We start from the raw sequence: 19,839 nt of genomic DNA, 5'->3' as shown, positions 1-19,839 counted from the left end.
TCCTCGTGCATGCTTTTACCTTACACTGGTCCTCCTCGTGCATGCTTTTACCTCCCAATATGCTGCCTTTTGTACCTTACACTGGTCCTCCTCGTGCATGCTTTTACCTCGGCACTATTAGTCCATGAATTTGTGTTTTGCTTTAGATTCTTTATCGCCAAGGAAGTATAAAATGCCCAAGCCTTGACCGTCAATGATAGAGCCATGAATGGACAAGTGTGGAACTCAAAAACTGGTTATACATATTTTCAAAAAATCTCCCAAAATCACCATTTTATTCATTATTAACTGTCACACCATGTTTTTTCTTACCTTTTACCTTCTCACCAGCAATCCAGGCACCCATTTTTTTACTTTTTACTTTTTACATTTTTCTGCATATTTGGATTTGCAATGAATCTGTTTTGAGGCATACAGATATGTTTTAAGGCATACTTTCGGCTGGATATTATCAGCCGAACCTTGAAATTATCAGCCGAACCTAGACAAAAACATAGGTTCGGTTGAAAATTGAATATGCCTAAAAGAAAAACTCGGTCCGCCTCAAGCCTCAAAATAGGTTTCTTTGCAGTGTGCAGTGATTAAATGAAGCCCACTGCTCTCTTGGTGGGTAGACCCTCACTGATTATGAATCTTGTCATGAAAAAAACTTTAACACCAATTCCTACTATTATAAATCACATCATCCTATTCCTAGCCACTAACTTCATTTCCCTCTAGCAAGAAATCACAGACACCATGCATAACCTCAGCAACATTATGAGGATTCTCCTATCAATCTTAGCAATCTCATCTCTTCTTCTCCTACTACTCTCATCAACAACAACAACAAACAAAGCCATCATCACAAAGAAAATCCACAATGTCGTCTCCAAATCATCACCATTACACGTCCATGATGAAAATCTCCAAGTTGCACATTCCAACTGTGAAGGGACTCTATACCCAGAGCTTTGCATTTCGACTCTCGCTTCTTTGTTCCCTGGCACCAGCCTGAAAAGAAAGTCGATAGCAGAACTTATCTCTGGAATTATTAACCATACCGTCGACATTGTGAAGATTTCAGCTTCTAATTGTACTGGAATCAAGAACAAATTCGGAAGCGAAATCGATACACGTGAAAACCGAGCTTTAGACGACTGTCTTGAGCTTTTCGAAGATACCATTCTTGATCTTAGTGATGCTTTATCCGATTTGCAGTCGCGAAATACATCTGCCAAGCGTTACCATCATTTACAGACATTGTTTAGTGCTTCAATGACGAACCAGTTTACGTGCCTTGACGGGTTCTTTTATAGTAAAGGGAAGATACGGAAACAAATTGAGAAAAGATTGTATAGAATTTCTCAGTTGGTTTCTAATTCACTTGTAATGTTGGAAAAAATTCCAAAAGAGCAGAAGAAAACTGACCAGCAAGTGTTTCCCGAGTACGGTGAAATGGTGGATGGGTTTCCAAGATGGGTAACTAGAAAAGACCGACGACTGTTGCAAGCTTCTACAAATGCCACTGCAATGAGTGCCGATTTGGTGGTGGCGAAAGACGGCAGCGGAAATTTTACGACAATAAGTGAAGCGGTGGAAGCTGCACCCAAGTCCTCAACCAAGAGATTTGTTATTTATATCAAGGAAGGAGGATATTTTGAAAATGTAGAAGTAGTGAAGAAGAAAACCATGCTCATGTTCATTGGTGACGGAATTGGAAAAACAGTTGTGAAGGCTCACCGGAATGTTGTTGACGGCTGGACTACTTTCCGATCAGCTACCGTCGGTAAGCTTTCCTTTAAACTTCGGCTTATGTGGTCAATTCCATGCATAAATGCTGCTTAGGTGACCATAAATGTGGTGGAACCATATTTGGTCCACCCATGATTTCTATACCAGCATCTGTTTAGTTGGTCTACCATCAACATTTTCATCACAGTTTTAGGGATTAAATTCTGCAATCATAACTCAATATATGCATTTTTCATACAGCTGTGATGGGTAAAGGATTTATTGCAAGAGATATGACATTTGAGAACTCAGCTGGTCCAAGCAAACACCAAGCTGTTGCATTGCGAAGCGGAGCGGACCTGTCAGCATTTTACCGGTGCAGTTTCGTGGGTTACCAAGATACTCTTTACGCACATTCGCTTCGACAGTTCTACAAAGAGTGCGACGTATACGGCACAGTCGACTTCGTGTTTGGCAATGCCGCAGTGGTGCTTCAAGACAGTAATTTATATGCACGCAAACCAAATCCAAATCAGAAGAATATTTTCACTGCTCAAGGAAGAGAAGACCCAAACCAGAATACTGGGATCTCAATCTTGAATTGCAAAGTTACTGCAGCAGCTGATTTGATACCATTCAAGTCTGAATTTCAGACGTACTTGGGAAGGCCTTGGAGACAATATTCAAGAACCGTTTACTTGAATTCATTAATTGACGATGTTGTTGATCCCCGGGGATGGTTAGAATGGGATGGTGACTTTGCATTAAGTACATTATACTATGGAGAATATATGAACAGAGGACCCGGAGCCAATACTATTAGTAGGGTGAATTGGCCGGGTTACAGGGTTATCAACAGTTCTATGGAAGCAAATCAATTCACAGCAGAATCATTTATCCAGGTTAGCGACTGGCTACCTTCCGATAACATCCCATTTTACTCTGGTTTGAACTAAATTGTGCATCCAAAGCTAAATGAATAATGATATGAAGCTACACTCTTGGTTCCTAGCTTTATTAGTTGAGTTACTTGACAGATGGTTTTGAAGACCATCAAACTGAGTAATCGGTTTTCATCAGAATTGAAAAAACATGAGATTATAATAAAAGTTGTATTCATTACCAATCACTTATCATTCAGTTGTTTTACCCAAACAAATTACTACGTTTATATATCTATCTCGACGTTCATGAATTCTTATTTGATATTATACACTAACCTGAGTGGTATATTGAATTCGTGAACAACATTACTTGATAACCATGAATATACTTCAGTGACCGTCTCTAAATATACTTCAGTGACCATCGCCAACTGCTTCTGGAACCAGTGGAACAGATTTTGCCTGAAAAACAAACAAGAAATTCGTGAAACCGTTACTCAACAAATACCAACCAAATTTACAGTAATTGGAATGCTCGGTCTTAATGTTAAGGCTAGTAAAATGAATGATAGAACCACTCACAAGTTCCCGGAACTTCAGAATGTAAAACATCTCTAAGTATCGCCGGGTCTCACGTCTTTCAAGTTTTGAGACATACTTCCAAAAACCATAAACACCAGCTAGTGTCATTAGTCTTTCTGAATAGATCTTCCAAGTATACCTACAAAGTTACATTTGAGGAAATATCAAGGTGATGCCAATCATACAACATCTTCTTTTTTTTTGACCAAGATACAAGTTTACAGCAAGTCCATCAGGGATGGATGACGTTACCTGTCATAAATCCGCTGAAGCCCCGCAGAGGAGATCTCATCCCAGTGGCTAGGTTCCTTCTTGCAGCGCTCAAAAAAATCTGCCATGAGTTCACCGGCTTGATTCGGGTGATATGGATCAACGTGGAAACCCGATTTTCCATGTTCAATTATCTCAGCAGGACCTCCATGACAAGTAGCAAATGTTGGAAGTCCACAAGTCATCGCCTCCACAACTGTAAGGCCAAATGCTTCATAGAGAGCAGGCTACATCGATAAAACAGAGTTTGGTTAGTAGAATAATTCAGAAGTGATTGAGTAGTGAGAACCAAGTGTTTAGAAGTAACCCATAGGATGCCAAAGAGCTACATACTTGCACAAATGCACCCCGTGTATCAGCAATATATCGGTACAGTTCACCATTACGTGCCCTGTTCATCTGCGCTGATATCCATCGAAATTGGCCGTTCAAGTTGTACTGCTTCATTAGGTCATGCATCTTCTCAATCTCGGCAATTTCTTCTCTGTCGTTGGATTTTTTGACATCATTGTAACCAGCAACCACAACAAGGTTTACAGAATCCCTGAGTCTAGTATTCTTAGCGTACCACTCTACCAGTCCTGTTATGTTTTTGACTCGATCAAGCCTCGCCATGGAAAAGATAATGGGTTTGGACCGGTCGCTCAAAGTACCACTGGTAACATAAATAAGAAAATAGAATTACTAGGTGAACTATACTATCAACGCGGTCCCCATACGAGAACAAAAAATGCCGCATTTCATCATGGAAGATACAAAATTAAAAACCTAGAAATGCAGTTAAAAGAGAGCTTACATGTGTTCGTCGTTCTGCTCTGGATCATACAACAACTTTTCAATTGAACCATGTAAAGATGTAAGTCTTTTGTCCTTTTCAGAATATGGGAAGTATATGGACATATCAGCCCCGGGTGAAACAATATTAAACTTGGGGTCAAAAACATCAATCCCATGAACCACTCTGTATAATCCCGGAAGAGTGAACGTTGTGTGGCTCTCATACTGCCCGACAGTATTTTTGCTGTTGAAGTTATCACACAAAACACTACATAAGCATCTGCCGAATTTTTGATACGTAATAATATGCACATTTGTAGTTCAGAAGCAACCAAAAACTACAGAGACATAAATGGCAACGAGTTCTAAGGAATACCTTCCAGCGATCTCTTGATATGTACTGGTGATTATGAAATCTGCATTGTTCATAGCAATTATATCAGCAGTAAACTGGCAGGAGAAGTGGTATTTGTCCTCGAATTTCCTCCAATATATATCAGAGTCAGGGTATTTTGTTTTCTCCAAGGCGTGTGCAATGTTACACTGGAAAAGAAGAACGTAAGAAATTAGATGATGACTCCCTTAAATGATAGATTAGATAAGGAATTACAAATTCATGCCGCACCTGTGTAATTCCCAATTTATAAGATAACAACGACGCAACAAGATTTCCATCACTGTAGTTTCCAATGATGAAATCTGGAACTCCCTGCAGCTCCGCAGCAATTTCACTTGCTGCATCCTACAAAAGCATATAAAATTGAAGGAAAAGAAGATGACTTAGAGAACAGGAATGACAAACCAACCCGACCGATTAAAAGAAGTAACAATTAACAAGATGACCCTACCTCTGCAAAGGTCTCTAGATAAGGCCAGACATCAAATCTTGAAATCCATTTACGTAGAATTCCATGCTCAGTTCTAAAAGGAACCCGCAAAATGTGCGTATATTGCGTCCCCGTTATTCTTTCTAACCGTTGATTGCAAGTCGTACCTTTTGCATCAGGTATTAAACGAGTAACCTTTGATCAATGGATACTTTAGTATTAGATAATCGAGACCATCAAACAAAGAAACAACTAAACCCTCACCAAACTACTAGTGAATCAGACGATACCCGAGTGCACTTACTATAAGGATTCTAGGAGTAACGTTAAGACCCTGCTTTTTTATTCTCAAAAGCATTTCACTTTCCAGTGCACGGACTTGATCCAGTATATACACAATCTGGAGAACAATTGAACAGATTCAGCCACAATAATGTCTAACACTCAAAGAATTCTAAGAAACAAACAGAAGTACAGCTGTCAGTACTTGACCACCAGTGTCAGGTAAACCCAAAACATTTGCTTGGCCAAAGTATCCATGTGGAGAAACAATAACAACATTAAACACCATAGGCAGTCTCCCGAGAAATTTTTCTAAGGAGGACGGATCAGGAGCCTGAAGGATGTCCAATAGAAGATGCACGTTCTCTGATACACGGCCTGCATTATCACCCCAACCTCTTTCAAAACCCATTTCCTGGAATCTGGTCCAACAGAAGAAGCAAACATGCATAAGCAGTAAGTGCTATTAGACCGAACTTGGAAACGTATAACTTATAATAAGTGCATACAAGAAGGGACTTGATGCATCAGCACGTGTCAACTTACTTGTGTTCAAAGTCAGAATATGGTGTATCTGCCGAGATCTTAGAGAGATATTCCTCTGCCTTCGCCAAAGAAGACTCAAGTCTAGACAAGCTATGTATACGGTCATTCAGCATCATAACCTGGACCATAATCAAATAACTGACCTTTATTTTATTTCTACTGTGAGGCAGGAGGAAACAACAGTGACTTACAAGACTATTATGAAAGTATGAAATTCATGCCCGAATATCGGAAAGTGTTTTAGAAGAGAGTCACTAGTGTAGATACCTCTATAATGGGGTATTAAAGTCATTGGAGTTGATACCCATGACCTTAGGTTAACTCGTCCAAACACTAATTTACCAACAACATAAAAAGGAGGGCAGGCACATTGTGTACGAGGAGCAACATCTCAGATGGAGGCCAGGCCACATGGAGATGCTCCCAGGTCATGAATTGTAACACTATTTTCCAGTGCCTAGAAAAAAGATCCATATCATGGTCGATTGAAGTAATTAGATCAACAATAAGATTAGAACTATTTATTTTACTTTTTTGTCTGTAAGAATTTTGACGTTAACAGGTTTCTTACTTAAGTCATTGATATAAACGCCCAACAACTTTACCACTCTACAAGAGAGGCATCTGCACATGGTTGGAACTCTCAAAACCCCAAATAATAAAATGAACTAACGAAAAGGAAAATCAGAATCATACCTGGCCTTTGTACTCATGGGCACGAAGAAAATTTAGCAAAGGCTCCAAACAATCTTTATTCCGGAACATAATTGACGATAAATGCCTATTCAGAAACTGAACTCCATTCCCGATTGACGAAGACCGATTTGGCTTCGGAAAGTTAGCATTGAATGGTTCAAAATCCAACTCCAGTACAAATTGACTACTAAACCTGACATAAACAAGGAAGGACCAAACACTTTAACCAATTTTTCACCAAAGCAATCACTCTAGAATGTCCAAAATTGTAGAACAAAGTAACCGAAACCAGAATTGAACAGCATAATTACTTACTGGCCATCAACAAGTTCTTCTTTAAATTTGAGATACTCAGAAATACTCAATTGCTCAACAGTCAAGTCATTAACATTGACCCTAACATAATCCCACACACCTGGCCTTGGCCTGACTGCTAATGCTACAAATGGTGGCAAAATGATTGCTTCCTAGAAGATGAAAACACATATATTAAGCAAAAATAAGAAGCCAAGATTAAACAAAATACTAAGGTTTTAGAATGATTTAGTACCTGAGTAGCTTTGAGAACTTCACCAAAAGGACCATCAAGTAGATTGGGTGCACATTTATTAGTTTCACTGCATATGTTTGTTAGTTCATCTATTAATGTATGGGGTTGCAGTATCCCTTTCCCTTGTTCAACATACCTTCATAAAACAAGCAAAAAAAATATAAGTAGAACTCCGACAGTAAAATTTATGGAAATTAAAGGAAATTCATAGAACCTGGAGAGCAGAGAAATGAGTTCATTCCGATGAGCTAAAAGAGTATCTTCAACTCGTTCTCTTATACTAAGTGCTCTTTGAAATTTAGGGTTCGACATGATGATGATTCTTAACTAAAACCACAAGAACAAGAACAACTGTTCTACTACTAAGTGAGATTTGATGATTTATATACACAAAGTGAGCTAGTTGATCAATAAAGTGTAAGAAATGATAAAAGTGGAGTCTTTTTCTTCTAGATCAGTGAAACCACCGAGAATCATACACAGGATTATCTCAGAACATTGTTTTGGGTTCTGGAAAAGCTAGTGGGAATTTAATTTGTATTTTGATTGGTGAAAATAAGTAAAAAAGCCGTGGGCAGAAAGACGTGTGATTAGATAAATGGAGAGACCTTTTGTACGACAAATGGCAGTAAAAGGGTGAACCGGAAAGTTTCTCAAATGAGACTTTGAGTGGGGCCCGCAATTTGCCATCCTGCATGCATGGAAGCCACGTTTGTTCGTGGTATTTCGTGACAATGATGAAGTCCGTGTAAGGTTTGATTGCTTTTTTGTTGTTTGGTTGATTCTTCTGCGGTGTCATCGTTTCGACTCTCGAGATCATAAAGTTTTTTGCCCGGGTCGCATAGACACGGACCAGTAGATGCGAACACAACACGATGTGGACGTGAACACTGTAAAATTCTCAACAAATTAGGACGCCGACGCGTATATGCATATTTTATTTATATATATAATTATCTATTTATACAACAAAGTCAAGTATTTCGATCCTAAAAACTTGAAAATAATGTTATGTGTATAAATTTCAAAAAAAAAGGAGAGATCGTTTGTTTGTAACGTCGAAGGTCAATCAACCGATCACTATTAAATACATGACACAATTAAAATGCATGAACAAGACATGCCCAACCAAGGGTATATGGGATGTCACTTCCAATTAGAAAACACTGATAAAGACTTAAATGTTTGTCTTTCTTTATTTAGTTAATAATAGTAAAAATTAAGGAAGAAGTTTAAATGAAAATGGAAAAAAAAGCTTTAAACCCGAGTTATCAGTGCGTCCAACTAAGACGTGCATGTAACGCACATACTGATACATCGGACACGCGTCGGGTCCAGCGTCCAATAGCGTCAGGTATCCGACGTGAGTCGGATGCAGACACAATTCAAAAAATGGAGCGTCCCTGCAACCCAGGTTTCCGCCAATACTATGTACCATGTCTGAGTGTCCACTGGTGGGGACCAAGTGGTTGATGACAGGGGCGTAGGCAGTCCTATGCAAGGGGTTGTAATTGCATCCCCTTAATTTTCAAAATCTCGGCGAGATGCATTTTTTTCAAGCCAAAAAAAAAAAAGCCATGTTTGCACCCCTAAAAGTCCAGACCAAAAACAACTTGTTAACCAAACGTAAATGTCCCTGATGATGTGATTACGTTCTTCTCTCGATTATATCACCAGATTTGAAGTTTGATTGTATGTTGCTAGTGCTTTTGGTCATTATAGTTTAATAAATTAGGTCATCGGACCATGTATTTCTGTGCTCATTTTATGTTATCCGTAAAAAAAAATTTTGTACCCCTCTCTTAATTTCGTGGTTCCGCCCCTGGTTGACGTGGTGATGCAACAGTCTCAAAAAAGTTGATGTGCATGTGCTTGACCAATGAATGAGCAAACAGTCTGAAATTCTGTCATTTTCCAAAACACAAACTTCCTTCTTTCTTTACCATTTCGCTATTGCGCCTGCTTCACCATTAAACTGCCTTTTTACGTGATCTATGTTCCAAAACACAAATTTGTCCGAAAGATTGTGCACATCAGCTAGTATAGATTTCGTTCTCCAATCACAAGTGCTTGGCTTATTGTTCACAAAGATCCTTTGCTATCACTTCGAATCTGTACATGAGATAGACCTAGTTCTGAAACCCATTCCACAGATTTTTTGATGCCGATTGCTTCTGCGCAATCTGCGCTTGTCGTGATACCTGCACCAAATTTAATATCAATTAGTTGATCTTCACACCAGTAAACTACACCTATCCCATAAGTATTATCAGATTCCTCAAAAGAGGCATCAACTTGGAATCCATTCCTCGGATGTTGGGAAAGATCGGTTGGGAAACAAATGTTAGCTGTAGTCCTGGAAGTTCCGAGCCCTCTACTGGAATTTAAGTTCCAATCTCTCAGAGTTTTAGTAATATTGTTGATGCAATCAATTGGGTTAGGTTGTACTTTTTCAAAAATGATAGAATTTCTATATTTTCAAGGCCTATTTTGTGTTTCCTCCTCTCCCAAAATCGCTAATTAGTGTTTCCTCCCCAAAAAAATTTAAATTAGTGAATTCTTCCCTTGTTAGTTTTTCCGTCCATTACTCAGTTAGCTGAGTCAGTTTTTATGCACGCGTGGCAGAATGATACACGTGTTTCATGACCTTCCCAAAATACCCTCGTCTTCTTCGGTGATTTTACCGTTTTCCATTTAATACTGATCTTCAATGTTTGACCGTCAGCTGAACTGGTATATTAGATGAATTAGATTTCATCTCTGCAAATACATCAGTGAGAACCCCAACAAATTAATCTAGCAAATTGTTATCTTCACCATTAATGGTGGTTCAATTTTATCATAAATCTTTAATACGCTCGGTGCTATGAGACAAAAATATCAATAAGAAACCCCAAAATTCATACGATTGAGATAGATTTAGGAAAAGTACCATACACAACAACCACCAATTTCTGTAGAAGAAACCCTCAACCCCTTCCGAATCTCGTCATTTTCTCCATCAAATTGCATCCAAGATCGAATTTATCTCAAACCCCAACATCTTTGTATTTACAACAGCATTTCGTCATCTCTTACATTAACGACATCTCCATCTTCTTTAATCACTGCTCAATATCTATGCAAATCGAGGACAACCATAGATTCAATTTCTACAACAATTCAAATCTCATTCTTTAAAGAACCCTAATTCCAAAATTGAAAAAACCAAAACCTATCATCACATCTTCAAACACAAAAAATCTACCTGCAACATCTTCAAATCAAGCACCACCACCTCCATCGATAAAAAACCATGCTACGGATGAAGAAGAGATGCAGGTACCGATTCCATTTAACAAAAATTTCTCTCAATTTCAGAAATCTTCTCACAAACCCTTAATTCCTTTTCATAAATCTTTAATCCCATACACTGCAGTAACATCAAATTCTGGATAAACCCATCTTTTTTCTTTCCCATAGCATTGATTTGTATACGTGTTTTGAATCAAGCATGCAAGCTGGCTCAGCAATTTCAATGAGAAAATCATAAGCTTGCTTTTAGAAACATGAGCAGTCTTAAAAATTAACCAACCATCAGGACATTCAAACAGTGTTCGATTAATATGATCTTCTCTTAGTTTCGTATTCGAAACTAAGAGAAGATACACGAACTTGGTTTCATCCTATGAAACCGTGTTTTATTACATTGGTTTAACATAAGTACATACACGAACTTGTTTCGTAGTCGAAACGAAATCAATAGGTGTTTTGGTTCGGTTTTCTATGAAGATCTTCTGGATGACCAATTCAAACCTAAAATGGGAATTCAGGTAAAACAAATCTTAACTTATGTTGAGAGCCAAGGTAGTATCGATCCCTACATATCTTAGGATACTTGGAAGAACCGATCCTAGCTATTGTTCGGAATCATGGTAGAAACGATCCCTACCTATATTGGGAGACTTGATAGAAACAATCCTAGCTTTTTTGGAGAGTCATGGTAGAACCCATCCCTACCTACATTTTAAGACTTGGTAGAACCGATCCTAATCTATACTGGTAGTCATGATAGAACCGATCGCAAAACCGAATTTCAACATTCACATATCGCTTTACGGTTTTGGGTGAGTTTGGAATTAAGGTTTGCTAGATAGGAAAGTTCCAGATGTGATATAATTTAAACATGTATATGATTCTTATCATTGATTGTTGAAATATATTCCTTGATACTCAAGGTGATCTCAATCCGAAATATTGTATAATCTTTTAATTAAGATTTTCGAATTATATGTTTTTGATTTTCCAGCAATCAAAAAATATATCTGGAAAAGCTATATTAGTTAAGTAGAGCATTGCTCGGTTGAATCTACAAGTTTTGTTATATCAAGCTTGTTGTCAATGTTAGGTAATAAAAATTGTATCTTGATTTCTAGTTTATTAAGTCAAGATTCAGATAACTTAAAACTGTAGTGAGTATCATAGATCACCCTTGAAGACTGAAGGTCGACGAAGACATTTGGAAAACTTATGTATCAAGTATGTAAAGACTGAGCCATTCTATTCTACTAACTATACCATCATTTTATCTATTGAGACTATGTCGTATGACTTATAGTAGATTAATAAAGAAGATGGTTCGACTCAAATTTGTCTTGTGAACAACCGAATACTAATATTACTTGTAATACTATACTGGAGAGGGAAGTATCCTAGTTAGGCCAAATCTCTTAGTCCGCTTATTTAAATACTTTGGCATTGCACTGCTCGTTCGAACTCGCAAGCGTTTTTATCTCAAGCTTGTTTGTCAAGTTTAGTTGATCAAAATACTTGATTTCTAGTCTACTAATAATTATGTCTCGAATTAGGATAGAAGTGTGTAGTTGAACATTGGACTTCACGGCGTTCACCAATTGTAAAAGAATTGAAGAGCTTTGAGGAACTTCATCAACAAAAGGTATGTGGAGGCTAAATTTATCTATCACTCAGAAGTTTATTCTATTATATATTCTAAAGAGACTAAGTCGTATAGATGTATAGACTTTTATAGTATACACACTTGAAATTTCAAGCCGAGTTTATCTCATTTATATATTTTTTGAAATACATGTTGGAAGCTTTTTAACTTTAGCTAAACTTCATCATCTACTTGGCGAGTTTAATTGTCGACAATTCATTTGTTGGAAACTAAATGTTAAGTCAAGATGATCTTATGGAAATTACCTTGAACATCTTACATGATTTGTGTGAGACAATCATTTGATGTTAACTTGGGAAGTTTCATATTGATCGATTAATCACATGAAAATTACTTGATGATAGTGGTATGTGTAAGATTACCATTGTTGTCTCAAAGGATATTTCAATGATTAAATGAGATTTTTAGAACTATTACTAACGTCTAGATATAACACAGTATGGGTACCAAGTATGCCAATTGTGAATGTTGGTTCGGGTCGGAACTCTTGTTTGCGAACGGGTTTAACTGCCAGAGGTCTGGAGTTGTGTTTCGCATAATCTGTTTATAAGTCTTCGAATTTGGGTCTTAGCAACTTTTAGTTGTGGATGAGATAAGCTAAGGTAATCAAGTGCGCAAAGTCCTGCTGGGATTCAAGAGGCGTAAGGAACGCGGTTGTACCTTAATCTGTGTGAGACTTGGTTAGGTATCAGTTACATTCCAGTCCGAAGTTAATTTGTAGTAGCCTAGTCTATAGTGGCTTAATACAGTGTGGTTTTCAAATATAGACTAGGTCCTGCGGTTTTTCTGCATTTACGGTTTCCTCGTTAACAAAATTTCTGGTGTATGTGTTATTTATATTACACATTATGTTTGTTTATATAATTGAAGTATTACAGGTTGTGAGTAGTTCAATCGTAGTTTCTAAATACGACCTCGTTTGTTGGATAGAACTTAGTTGACACTCGATCATTGGTCTTTGGTACCATCCGAGTTATTCTCATAATAATCAGTCTCATGAATTTTTATCTATTTGGTTTACTGATTGAATTGATAAAAAGATAAATCTCTTTGATATCTTTATGATTGATTCAGAATTTTAAGTTAGTGCTCTTGAAATTATATTGGAATTTAGTCCATACAGATTTCTGAACGAAATATTAGGTGTGGTTGTTATACCTCCATGTTTTCAATTGGTATAAGAGCAGGCAAACACGTTAAGACCTCATAAGTCTGTGTTTGTATCAATTTGATTCTATGGACAGATGCGTTATCTATTAATTAATATCTCACGTAATTAACAAACTATGGTGGTCACAACATCATTAATTTATAAATTTTATACGGTACCATATCGACAGTATAATCATCTTTTGACCCGTAAAAAGAACGGAAAATGCTAAATTTGGGACAAAAACAAATACAAAAAGATAGTCAAGATATGAGACAGGAAAAAAGGGAGAGGTTAAACGACGTGACGCCTATACGCGTTTGTACACAAAAACACCCCCTACTAATCTACGATCTCAAAGGCTGCCACTTCCTGTCCCATATCTGTCCAATTCCTTTTGTCCCGGATGTAACAGATTCCAAAAATAACTCACCTTATGAACCTTGATTCATTGTTTCTTTCATGATCATGGTTTTTTATCTACTAAAATTATGGTTGATACCCTATTTATTATGATTTCTTATCTTAGGAGACGACTTGCAATATCCATCAATAAATAATAAGGATAAATGTTGAAATATTTTATGGGCGTATCTCATTTTGATATTATTGTTGTATATATTTCCATTAAAGTATATCAAAATCTTTTGCCTATATAAACCTTCCTGGATTGATGCATATATGAATTATTTCAGGCCTATCATTTTCTTCACCCACCTATACTAAAGAGATAAGGAGTATCTAAACTAGGTAAAAGTACTAAGTTTTCATCGCTATTAAAAATTAATCCTAAACCTTATCCATCTATATTTTAAGCCAATTCAAATCTTATCAAAACTAAAACTCACTCAAATCATTTCCTTCACAAACTAAAATTAAGACCTAATTTTATCAATCGATTCTAACTATATCGATCGCTTTAAATGAAATTTAATCATCTTCTTTTCTTTTTTTTGAAAAAAAATCAAACTAAACATCCTCGATTGCAACCCATTTCTATTCGTTATACTTGTGATTGATTTATCCATTCAAAATTAAAAATTACAAAAAATATTGGGTTTCTTTGTTTGACCATAATTGGTCGACGTACATACTTGACTGATTCCAATAATAATCCTATATATTCTTGACAATGTCAACCGATTATTATGTATGTGTTTTCTGGTTGAAGAAAATTTAACCAGAATCGGTTGATGTTCATGCCCATATCGTATGATTCTGGTATGGAAGAAATACCAAATTTTTTGCGTGTTTTTTTATAGACTCGGATTATGTGAATGTTCATGTAAAACGGTTTTATACTCTTTGATTTCCTATAAAGACAGACAGATTATGTTGGTTAACCAATTTTTTTCAATTACTACTCGATAGTAGAATGAGTATGAAATCATACTCATTGTATAGCCGAGTGACGGACACACGTTTTCAGTTCAAGTATGTTTACTTGAAATTTATACCCATATTGAAAATGAGTATGATTTTACACCCAATTTAAAAAAGAGTATGATTTTAGATTCTAATTGAAATGAGTATGAATATGTTTGATCTTTTTCAACAACAACAAATAATTAGTTTTTCAATACCAGCAAATAATCGGTTATAATGTGAAGGTTAATATCGACCAACTTTGGATAAAAAGGATAATTTTTGTTTGTTTTTGAAGCTACAATCGGTCTATGTAGTAATTAGTATCGACTGATTCAGAGTTTTTTTTCATGAATGATGAACATCAAACAGAATCGGCCTAAGAGGGAATAAACATCGACCGATTCTTGGTTGATGATATTAAAAAAAAAAAGTCATGTTTGGTAATCATTAACATTAGTTGATTTATGAGTTAACAAGACTAAACATTTGTTAATCAATCAAATTAATACTAATTAATCAAGGGAAAATTAACCAATAACTAAAATAGTTAGATAAGGGATGTTTCATTTTACTTCAAAATATCGCTTTTTATCTTCAAGTGGAATGCCTCAAATAAACTCTATAAGCTTCAAACTAGAAAGGTATATAAAGTTACCGAATTATGATTCCAATATAGTGGTGTTTTTAGGTTGGTAACTTCCTACTAAATTTGATTGATAAACATTATGGATGGCAATTCATTTTTATCTTTGTATTTATAATCAACTATATGTTGTCAACATAAGAGAAGGATATATATAGATATATCAGGAAGACATATCCATCTTCAATTACATTTCTCGTTATCCACATAGATCTTCATTAATAAATTTTTTGATCGAATTTCTGGGTGTAGTAATATAGAATCCTATTATTGGATGCACCCAACAGGGGTCTTGAGGCTGCAATGGATTATAGTGACCAAAATGTTGATAGAGGGGGACCTCATTGATGTAAAAGCTCAAATTTTCCCCCTATAAATTAAACTTAGTACCTTATTACCTTTTCTTCATTAAATCTAATCTAATTAAAACAAACCTAAATCTATTATTCTTATTCTTTTCCTAACCGTAAGTAATTCATTTACGAATAGGAAACCAATAACTTTTTTTACTCAGGACTGGGAAATTATGAATTCCTATACGTATGAGTGTTTACCGATAGGAATTCATCATTTCCTAGCCATAAGTTAACCGAAACTCTACAATGAATACTTGCAGTATTAATTTTATACCGATATCGGAACGAGTAATGAATACTAGTTTACAGAAGTTCAAAATGCAGAAGTTCTGAACTAATGAGTAAGGAGGAATGCATTTGCATTTGCAGATGCAGTTAGCAGTGGAGAATCTGGAGATGGAGCAATGCATTTGCAGATGCAGTTGGCAGTGGAGAATTTGGAGATTGAGGAATGCATTTGCAGTTGCTGGCTGATGGAGTTCCTTTAATCCTTTGTCTTTTCTTTTGCAAAAAACATGGTTTTTCTTTTGCTAGAACATCTGAAGAAGACTCTGAACTTGTTTCTTGTGTGGCATGAACATCTGCATGTTTTTTTTGTGAGGCCTGGATTTAGGACTTGTTTTCTTGGATTTAGAAGTTGTTCTGTGTATTTGTTATGTGTTTTAAACATGTTTTGTGTATGTCCTGTGACATACCGGATGGTATTGAAAAAATATTTGTTATCCGGTAAGTCCAACTTAACAGTCACCTTTTTGAATTTCATATTTCCGTCGGAACTTAACGGATATCGGATATTCGCTAATTTTTAACGGCAATGACAGAGCCAATATCCGTTACATTAGCATCCATTGACAGCCCTATATTTAATATAGGGAAAGGATAAACATAGATACATCAAGGGGAAATATTCATCTACAGTTACATTTCTGCAGTTGGGTAGGAGGCTTCCATGGCAATACCACATAGACCTTCATTAGCATCAACATCTCTTTGCATCCTTATGTATCCTACTGCGGTAACACCATGGTCTAATTTGGTCCCACAAGTTCCTGTGAATACCCCGCTTGAGTAAAACTGAAAGTCCTGGCCACTGGCATCAATGGCAACTGAAACAGGTTGCTTTGAGACGGCTTTTAGTAGAGATGCCTCGCTGTTGGCTGGCACATCTTCATAACCATTGATTGAGGCAGCATGGGTGTCCGCCTTCTTAGTGAAACCAAGTATAACTATTTAGCTAAATAGTTGAAATCAAGTTTGACACTCATAAACTCTCAGTGAAACCAAGTATAACTATTTAGCTAAACAGTTGAAATCAAGTTGAACAGATTTCATACTCGTAAAAAGTAAACACAACATTAATAAAAGAAATCTATAAAAACAAGCGGCTTTGATAATAAAAGAACTATAGGCTCTCTTGTTTGCAATTGGAGCGTCTCATCTCACTGTGCTTGCAGTATCTTGCACTTGCATATGGTAAATACTAAACTAGGTACATACCGCACCCTTTAATCATGGATGATCATGCTGATTAATTCTCTGCAACTCTGAAGACGGGCATTTTGGACTGATGTAGTTCGAAACAACTCTGGAGTTGAGAAGCTCAAGAATGGGAGCAAGTTTCACACTTCGTGGTGTCTTATACTGATGAACTGCTGCACCTCCTATAGTGGTCGCATAATCCATCAACTTCTTAAAAGTTCCCTTCTCGACTATTCTTATCTCAAGAGGTCCGATGGAACTTTTATGACTTTGATTACGAAGATGACGGTATTCAGTACCGAGGGATTCTTCTGCTGTGAGACAACATTGCTCAAACACCGATGATGTGGCTCTGACGATATCGTTGTTGTTTGGCCATTGCAGCTCCCAAAAGAGGACATAATGTCCTGGAATAGTAGATCTATCAGAATAACTAGTGTAATCAACAAGAGATAGATTGAACTCAACGAGATGTTTAGCGGCCTTTTGCACTGCATTTTGGAGCTCGACTTCATTTGTCTTGTCAGTTTCAATGCTTAAAAGTGCATCTTTTCTCCGCATGAAATTAAACTGTGGAGCATTATTTTTGAACCCTGCAACTCTTAGCACATCTCCAACTCTATATCGGTATAGCCCTACATATATGTATACGTACCCATAATGCAAAACCAAATCAATTCGTTAAGCTGGATATTGAAAATTTAATTTGTGAAAATTAAACGCAAACAAAAATTAAATGTAGTAGTTACCAGCATAAGTGGTGACAACAATCTCATATTCCTGTCCGAGCTTAACATTTGCCAAATCAACTAGTTCCGGATGTTGTTGCTTCTCATGATCATCAACCGGTATGAATTCGAAATATCCCATAGTAGGTATAAGGGTGTAGGATACTTCGTTAGGTTTACACAGAGGATTAAGGTTAAGACCTAAGTAACACTCGGAAGACGTATACCGAATACTAACAATCGGGAGACCGTTGCTGTAAGAATCTATGGTTGGGATGAAATGCGACATGGTTGATCCTGTTACAGTAGTCTTTATGTATTTAGCATTAGGCCATAACCTTGCTATGATCCCTTTCCATGATTCATCTCTCTTGCACTCAGTTTCTATAAATTCTGCAAGTTTGGGGTTTGGTTTAAGTACCTTCAAAACTGCCTCTAGCACTGAAGGGTCTGTAATTTTCACATTTGTAATACTTCCTGTCCGGATGTCATTACATAGAATGGTCCAATTTTCTTGCAAGAACCGGATGGCTTGAACCAGACCAGAACCGTTTGGTGCACCTAATCGAAGAACTTCATTACTATAATAGAGCCCACACAGCAATTGAGAGTACATACTTTGGTAAGAATCTTCGCAAAACATGGTTTCAATAGGGCTAGTATAGTTATAATAAGGATCCTCATTGAACTCTTTTAGAAAATATGAACTTTTGAAGAAACTTGTACTTGCTGCATTAAGTGTTATACCTCCTGGTGTATTAACTTGTGGATTTACAAAAATCAGATACATTACTTTTCCTTTGTCTAAATCAGGAACCTTTTGGCGTATGATTGGCATTATAAGGCTTCTAAAAAAGGATCTCCTCTCGGCATCATCTTCTGTTGTTGGTATGCTTTTCCACACTCCGGATGAAGTTCCTGAGCTACATGTGAATAAGTTATACAAAAACCAATGCATTAACATAAACATTATGAAAGGACTATGTTTACTTTATAAGGGAAATTGAAAAACCTCCACATGCACCAATAAGGGGGCGTTTTCTAATCTGCCACATTATTAATTAAGAACTCAAGTGAAAATCTCATACGCGTGTAACTGAGATAGACAGTTGTGAGAGACTGACCTTCTAAAGAACTTAGAAATAGGGTGTTGGCAGAGGATGGGTGGTGAATCAGTATTTCCATTAGCGAGAATACGATCAATGTCAGGTTTGAGATCTTCATAAGTAATAACAGGAATCAACTTCTTGAACGTCTCAAGGTCTGTATGCCCGCTTAAACAATGTCGTTGTAAGTACTCAACATTTTGATTAATGGATAGTATTTGTGAAAGTACCCTTTTCTGAATCTCATCTGCATGGGTTGTGACTTCTTCAATGTATTGGAGTGCCTTCTCATACCTCTCGTCGTCATAATAATCATCATTACTAGTACTGATACGAATATCTGCTATAGATGATGTGCTTACCGGAGTTTTGGATGAAGACATGGTAGTAATGAATATAATCTCGCCAGAGAAATCCTATTGTGTTTGAGAGAAAGAGTTTAAAGTGTTTCTTTTTTTAGCTAAGTAGAAAGAGTTTATAGTTATTGGCGCTGCATTAGTACGTAGTAATGCACGTCTTAACACATTTTTTTTCTGGGAAACGGGATTACCTTGAAACAGAATATTGATTTGTTTCAGAATATAATTTGTTTTCTCGGCCATGTGCCGTGACTGTGAGGGCCTTTAATTTATTAATTTGGGATACCGGCTGCAGTGTCACGGTGATACAAATTACAATAGGAAAATGTTATTATAACAAAGCTACAGACTCCTTTTATGACAGGATATGTTACGATTTTTGTGGAGATCATGTGTAAGATCTTTTTGCCCAAAAGTTATGGGATACGCTTTATTAATTAAACTAGAGATCTGAGCTTTCACTCCCGTTCTCATCTGTCATGACTAACGTGACGAGTTCACGCTTTCCGATATGTTTTCTTAAAGTAATGAAACTAGAGATCAGAACCTTCGGTCACGTTGTCAAC

At 36.7% G+C, this 19,839-nt stretch overlaps 3 protein-coding genes across 4 annotated transcripts; 1 reads left to right on the top strand and 2 right to left on the bottom strand.

Moving 5' to 3' along the window:
• Positions 1 to 567: 567 nt before the first annotated feature.
• Positions 568 to 2,839, top strand: LOC113345467 (pectinesterase-like). Its single transcript, XM_026589244.1, has 2 exons — positions 568 to 1,768; positions 1,975 to 2,839. Exons 1-2 carry the CDS (start codon positions 739 to 741, stop codon positions 2,667 to 2,669), a joined length of 1,725 nt encoding a protein of 574 aa, XP_026445029.1. The 5' UTR covers positions 568 to 738; the 3' UTR covers positions 2,670 to 2,839.
• On the bottom strand, positions 2,815 to 7,640 carry LOC113345466 (sucrose synthase 4-like). The gene is made up of 15 exons (XM_026589243.1): positions 7,342 to 7,640; positions 7,128 to 7,263; positions 6,893 to 7,044; positions 6,578 to 6,770; positions 5,882 to 6,000; positions 5,541 to 5,757; positions 5,358 to 5,453; positions 5,075 to 5,248; positions 4,852 to 4,968; positions 4,603 to 4,769; positions 4,246 to 4,470; positions 3,783 to 4,104; positions 3,432 to 3,676; positions 3,180 to 3,318; positions 2,815 to 3,059 (listed from the first exon to the last, which is right to left on the bottom strand). Exons 1-15 carry the CDS (start codon positions 7,437 to 7,439, stop codon positions 3,012 to 3,014), a joined length of 2,448 nt encoding a protein of 815 aa, XP_026445028.1. The 5' UTR covers positions 7,440 to 7,640; the 3' UTR covers positions 2,815 to 3,011.
• Positions 7,641 to 16,628: 8,988 nt separating this feature from the next.
• Positions 16,629 to 19,440, bottom strand: LOC113345552 (indole-3-acetic acid-amido synthetase GH3.6-like). 2 transcript variants are annotated; one of them, XM_026589312.1, is made up of 3 exons: positions 18,933 to 19,440; positions 17,830 to 18,731; positions 16,629 to 17,715 (listed from the first exon to the last, which is right to left on the bottom strand). In XM_026589312.1, exons 1-3 carry the CDS (start codon positions 19,295 to 19,297, stop codon positions 17,111 to 17,113), a joined length of 1,872 nt encoding a protein of 623 aa, XP_026445097.1. In that variant the 5' UTR covers positions 19,298 to 19,440; the 3' UTR covers positions 16,629 to 17,110. The 2 variants fall into 2 exon arrangements, with proteins under 2 accessions (XP_026445097.1, XP_026445098.1); XM_026589313.1 differs by having other exon boundaries at positions 17,830 to 18,726; positions 18,933 to 19,039.
• Between the last annotated feature and the right edge of the window lie 399 nt (positions 19,441 to 19,839).

Source organism: Papaver somniferum, unplaced genomic scaffold (genome assembly GCF_003573695.1).
Source record: "Papaver somniferum cultivar HN1 unplaced genomic scaffold, ASM357369v1 unplaced-scaffold_81, whole genome shotgun sequence".
Classification (NCBI taxonomy): domain Eukaryota; kingdom Viridiplantae; phylum Streptophyta; class Magnoliopsida; order Ranunculales; family Papaveraceae; genus Papaver; species Papaver somniferum.
The sequence above is the reverse complement of the archived record's forward strand: the minus strand, read 5'-3'. Positions and strand labels throughout refer to the sequence as shown.